The sequence below is a fragment of the Patagioenas fasciata genome, chromosome 17 (genome assembly GCF_037038585.1).
Source record: "Patagioenas fasciata isolate bPatFas1 chromosome 17, bPatFas1.hap1, whole genome shotgun sequence".
NCBI lineage: Eukaryota > Metazoa > Chordata > Aves > Columbiformes > Columbidae > Patagioenas > Patagioenas fasciata.
The window spans coordinates 10,557,304-10,563,438 of record NC_092536.1 but is presented as its reverse complement, the minus strand read 5'-3'; the positions used below and the strand labels follow the sequence as shown (position 1 = coordinate 10,563,438).

The following is a 6,135-nucleotide window of genomic DNA, read 5'->3' as shown; positions in this document are numbered from 1 at the left end:
CTCTGTAGCATAAGCAATTGGAGCTTTTCAATTTAGAGCTGTTTTGCAGGCACATTTCTGCCATAAAGAGTGGAAAACACTGAATAACTGCAAAGTACAATGCAACAGATTTGCTCACTCCTGGCGGTGCAGCCGACTTCTCGCTGTGCAAGGCTCTGCAAACATTCAAAGCAACCCAGCACGTGTTGGCGTTCGCTGCTGCACGGTGCGGGGAAACCTTCCCAGGCCACTTGGATGTGTTTAGGGACCACGCAAGATGCCCACGGGTGTTACCGCAGGTGAAATTTCCATTTGCCTTCCCCCTATACCTACCACTCTGTGCTGGCAATGCGTGAACATTGCTAAATGCCCAAAATGGGGCAGAGCAGTTGGGCGTGCGCTGCTGGCGGTGTCAGATTCGTGCTTTCAGCAGGGTTTCATGCTTTATGCATTGCGGTCAGCACACCACGGACGTGATGCTCTGTGCCAGGGGGCATGGTTGGGTGGGCTTGGCTGCCCTGGGGCATTTTCCAGGGACCCAGAGAGATATTATGTTGAAAAAAGGGAATCTCGCCATCAGTTCAGCCATCCCTCTGTTGCAGGAGAGGTTTTTGTGGTGACAAGAAACCACGCCTTTAAACCCGAACTTTGAAAATTCAGAGTGCAGCCCAGTTGTTGGGGGTGAAACAAAGACCAAGGTACGTAAATCTCTATTTTCTGCACCAGTGAGTCTGTATTGGCCTGTTAGCTGACGCTCCTGCAGGTATCCGCTGGGATGCAACTATTATATATCCAAACTGTCACAAATGGAAATGTCGCTTTGAAAGACAAAGGGTAATTTATTGAGAAAAGAGTGTCATTTAGGTGGAAGGATGGAAGGAAGACAGTTGCTGCAGAACTGCCAAAAGAGAATACCAGATCTGCTGATAGTCAAGGAACAGCTTTGAATTTCCAAGGCTGCCCTTGAGGGATCAGAAAATAAAAGCTAAGGACAGAAAAAAAAAGTCTTAAATACAGTGACAGCAGAAACCTGAAGGATCACAGTGAAAGATGAGACTTTCTCCTCTGTAACAATAACTGAGAAGATAGGAATGTAATTTGTAAAAGCTGTTAAATTGCCACCAAAAATGTAAGCTGGATGGAGAAATGACACAGAAGGAAAAAAGAAACAAATGCATACCTGTCATTCCTGGAGTATTTCTTCAAAAAGGGGACTAGACAACGAACAAGGTGGAGGAGAAATGGAGCTGAGGAAGGGACAAGCTGGGAGAACCCACTCGGCTCTGCTGGGCAACAAGAGCTTTAACCAGAAGCCTCCGTGGGCTCTGGGAGGAAAATGCTTTTGTGTGTCCCCCAAAATTCAAACCCGTAGATCCATCTTTTTGTTTTTTTTTTTTTTTTTCTGAATGATTCATCCTCCTCTGTCTTGGAGGAAATGGAAATGGCAGTGAGGACCAGGCACGTGCAGCTTGAATGTCTCTGGGCCGGTGGCTGGTTATTCACCACGGCTCCAGAGGGAACTTCTTGCCAGGAAGGAGTTTGCAGGGTGGGCTCCCAATAACAAACTGTGGAGGAAACAAATGGCAAACAGCCTAGAGAAAGGTGTGATGGCCTTGTAGAAACCAGCCAGGGTGAAAAGATCTCTGCAAGAGCCTTGCCCCAAGCTGCTCGTGGGGTGCCCACACTGGCAGGATGGGGCACCTGGAGAGAGGGGGTGTCGTCAGCACCAGCAGGACACTGTCCTGCATGTGTCCCCTCCGGGCCCCTGAGCATCTTGATGAAGACAAATAGGGCTTTTGTTACTTTAATGCCCTTAAAAAATGGACCTGCCAGGGAAGCAGAGTGCGCTTTGGGCACAACTCCAAAGCACTGGTGCACTAAAGGCTGCAGGGTGTGGGTGCAGGATGGCTCTTGTGTGCCCAACCCGGCCATCAGCAGCACTTGCAGCATCTGGATGGACTCAAGTTAAAGAAGCAGAGGTGCTGGGGCTGACGTGTCTCAGCTGGGGTCCTCCTGCTCTGGGACCCGAAACCTCTCGCAGGTCTCAACCTGTTGCAGCCAAAGGTTGGGCTGAGGCTTCTTCAAATGCAAACCAATCGGCAAAACAAATCAAGCACCATTTTCAAAGCAAAAGCATCACTGTATTATTAAAGCATCGCAGATTAAAATGCAGGGAAATAATAGCAAGGGTGGGGTTTTTTTCAGGGTTGAGAGGAAAGATGGGAAGGAGGGAGGAGGTGTTTCTAGACATCCCATCCCTTTGGAGAGCTCACAGGATTCAAATCGTTGGAGTGATCTTGACAGGCTAAAAACCCAATCTGCTGGAAATCATATACCTCAAATAATGTGCTATTGCTGCTGATCGTCTGTGTATTTTAGGGCTGAATAGACAGAGTGTTCAATTCATCTCGACTTCTCATTTGCCACCAGTTACTGCTTGTTTGACAAGGTCTGACTGAAGTTTGAGAGGCTTTTACTGAAAATGATCGTAGGAGGAGTGAGATTTGATGGGTTTTCTCAAGGGCCGAACAGCATCTGCCTGCAGCTCCTGGACTGGGTGCGGGGGAGCTGGGAGCTCTGCCACGTGTCCCATGTTGCTGCCCCGCAGAGAAGCCAAGGATTTGATTTAATTAATTGAAGTACTGATGAATATGACCTTTACTGTGACAACATTCATGTCTCCCACTTCCCAGTGCATAACCACTGAGTCTTCTAACAATTTTGGGAACTGATAAAATTTTGTTTATCTAAAGGCAAAATGTTTATTTACAGCCCTGTCTGCCCTTGGCCACAAGCTCTGGTGCCCCTAAGGTCAGGGGAGACACCTTAGCTTGTCCCTCAACTGAAAGAAAGGTGAAAAAAGATCCAGCTCCACAGGCAACCTCATGCTTGGAGAAATCCTAAACTAGTTGCTGCTTCCTGGTGACCCCCAGTGTCCGTTTTGCAAGGGGAACCCCTTGCAACTGTCACCCCTCTGGCCCTTCAGGGCTGAAGCAATGCTCCTGTGGCACGGCCACACAGCACAGCCTCATCCCTAAGGGTGAGCAAGCAGCTGTGTGGGGCACAGGACACCTTGTGCACAGCCCGTGGTGCAAGGCTCCTCAGCAGCCCAAAGTCCTCACTGCTCAGCCCCTCGTGCACAGCCCTGTGCAAGGCTCGGTGCTCAGGATCCTGTGTGCAGCCTTGTGCGAAGTCCCTAGCTCAGGTCCCTGTTGCACAGCCCTGTGCAAGGCTCGGTGCTCAGCACTCTGTACACAGCTCTGTGCAAGGGTCCCAGCTCACACCTTTGTGCACAGCTCTGTGCAAGGCTCGGTGCTCAGCACCCTGTACGCAGCCTTGTACAAGGTCCCTAGCTCAGGCCCCTGTCGCACTGCAAGGCTCAGTGCTCAGCACCCCATACACATCCCCGTGTGATACTGTAAAATCGGCCATATCGGCAATTATAACACGATTACAAAACTTATAACAATTAATTAAAACACTTTTACCACGTGCAAGGGTCGTTGCTCAGGCCCCTGCGCACACTCCTGTGCAACGCTCAGTGTACACTGCCCCGTGCAACGGCCGCTGCTCAGCCCGCTGTGCACAGCCCCACGCGCACAGCCCCACGCGCACACCCGTTGCACGCTCCCCAGTGCGCCCGCGCATGCGCGCGGCGCCGCGAAGTTTCCTGGGCAACCGCGTGAGGCGACCGTTAACGGTCGTGTGAGGCGGCTGAGGAGCGGGGCTGGTCCTGCCTCCCCTCGCCCTGGGGAAGGAGCTGGGGGTGGGTTTAGCACCTCCCCAGAGTTTGGGAGATGGGAGACTCTTGGTGTGAGGTCTGTGGGCAGTGTAGGTTGTGCGATTGTTAAAAAGAGGTTTAAAAGATGTTTTATTTGTAACAAAACCCTTCAGAGAAAGGTGCTCCGGGTGTTCCTGAGGAGAGTGGTGAGTGGTTAGGGGTCTCGGTCCCTCAGGATTTATCTCTATTTGAGGGGAATGAGACCTCAGGTGGTGTTAGTCAGCACAAGACGCTTCTGTAGGTCTACCCTTTAGAAAATGTACTTGCTTCAGGGTTTGGGCAGCAAGTATGTGTTTTCCTGACTGCAAAACTAGAGTCTTTAATAATTTAGGGATTAAAACCACTAAGGTTCCCATTCTGGAACAATGCCAGTACCAGATGCAGCTAAAAACTGCCCAGGTGAGGCACCTGTGGGAGCAAACGCAGGGAGGAGCAGCATATTGAAGGCACCTGTGGCACCAGACCCACCTAAGAACAACAAATTCAAGGCACCTGCGGTGTCAGATCCACACAGGAACAACAAAGCCAAGGTGCAGGTGGCCACTAACGTGCTGAATCCTCGAGATTTTGTGCGTATCCAGGCTTTGCCTGGCTTGGCTCAGAAGGAAGGGAAGGTCTTGGCCAGGAGCAGAACGGTTTACAGGAGCAGTAAACCTTCAAGAGAACAAGTGTTCTGGGAAAACCACCAGAGGAGGCAAAAGCAGTTCACTCAGGGACTCTTCACCCCCTTTGGGAAGCCTTATCAGGAGATTGGAGAGATTGTCTACACAGACCCGAAAAAACTCACCCTCTACTCCTTGGGGCAGCTGCCACAGGTAGGCCTGGCTTTCCTAGTTTTGCTTTAAAAAGAAAAGTAGGGCAGCTTCTAAGTAAGCTGCAAGCCTGTGTTTCTGGGGAAAGCAGCTGTTATTTTTACTTAAAGAAGAGTTTAAAACTGTATTGCATGCCTGCATGTGGGTAATTGGAATCTGATCCAATATTTTATTATGTATTTACAGAGCATTTGTAAATAAAGTGGGACTACTTTGATGTGATTTTTGAGCTGGCTTTTGAATCTGACCTTTGAAGTTCTTAATGAGAGCATTTAATATGAAGGAGGAACAATAGCAGGCTAATGAATGAAAGGAAAAACATGGGATAGTGTACTTAGGAGAAAATACTCAGGGAAAGGTAACAAGCCTTGACAATGGAAGAAGGGGAATCATACTGAGGGCATGAGGGTAAAAGATGGGTCAAAAAGCAGGAATGATAAATAGTGGCAGTTGAAGGTGGGTAAAAAGCTCAAAAGTTGAGCATAAGAATGGTATAAAAACATAAAGTCTTTGTAGTACAACTTATGTAGATATTGATGACTTTGAAGGTAATGAATTATTATTTGTACTTTACTTGCATCTGAATTTGAATTTTCAGGAAGGTATAAGGGGATTAGCCAAGAGTGGCTGTGATAGTTTGGTTGGTTGTGTGGTTGTTATCTCCGGGTGTCCTTAGTGCTGTAAACCCACCAGCTTTGTGGGTCTTGTACTGTCTCAAGTTGCTTTCCAAGCTTGAATAAACCAAAGGAACAATAACTGAGTTGCTGATGCTTGTGATGAGTTTACAGTGTTCTGTCATTTGCTTTGTTTTCTTTAATGCTGTTGGTTCATGGAGGAGATCTGAAGCTCTCTGTGTTTCCTGTGTGGAGAGTGATTTTCCTTGTGGAAACAGTGAAGTCTCTCTGGCCTATCTGTAACATCAGTCTCTGTGACTTTGAGCCTACGCTTTGCTTTGTGCTTTCTAATGGAGTGCCCAAGGGATAATCTCTGACAGCTGCAGCAGGAGCAGCATGGTTGTTATTCAGGGTAGGCAGAAAAGATTCTGTCCACCCACTACTTAATTTTCTGCTCCGATTGTGTGTGTTGCATTCAGAGCTTGAAGTTTTAAGCTCTAAATATACAATGAGTGACATTCACTTTATTTTTACATACTACCTAAAGCAGCATCTTGCTGTCTGTCTTCATTCAGAGGCTTGTTTCTGTAAGTGGCAACACTTCTGGATGTTGACTAAGTGTTCTTGTTTTAACCCTTAACTTCTAAAACAATTTTCCTTCTGCAGATTGGAAGTTTCTTTGAAGTTGTTTTTTGTTTTTGTTGTTTTTCAGCTTCAGATATACTCTAAAATTCTGATAATCCTGAAAATGTTAATTTGTTGTTGCTGTTTTGGTGTTGTAAAATGCTTGCAAGCTTTGATCTGTAAGGGTGCTCTGAAACTCAACTGGAATTTGGCTACTTATCCTGACCAAATTAAAAGTATGTAATTTATACAGAAAACAAACTAAATGTACGTTGCTAAATGTGTGGTTGTGGCTTATGCCTTAGATTCATGAAGCTATCAGAGG

The 6,135-nt window shown here is 47.4% G+C and overlaps 1 protein-coding gene across 3 annotated transcripts in view; it reads left to right on the top strand.

Annotated features, from left to right (window-relative positions):
• The first annotated feature begins 3,694 nt into the window (after positions 1-3,694).
• The window catches only part of CCDC60 (coiled-coil domain containing 60), a 54,505-nt gene continuing 52,064 nt past the window's right edge, over positions 3,695-6,135 (top strand). For all 3 annotated transcript variants that reach the window (XM_071816239.1, XM_071816241.1, XM_065851822.2), the window contains exon 1: positions 3,695-4,575. In XM_071816239.1, coding sequence (XP_071672340.1) covers positions 4,126-4,575 — 450 coding nt within the window. In that variant the 5' untranslated portion in view covers positions 3,695-4,125. The remainder of the gene's footprint in view (positions 4,576-6,135) is intronic.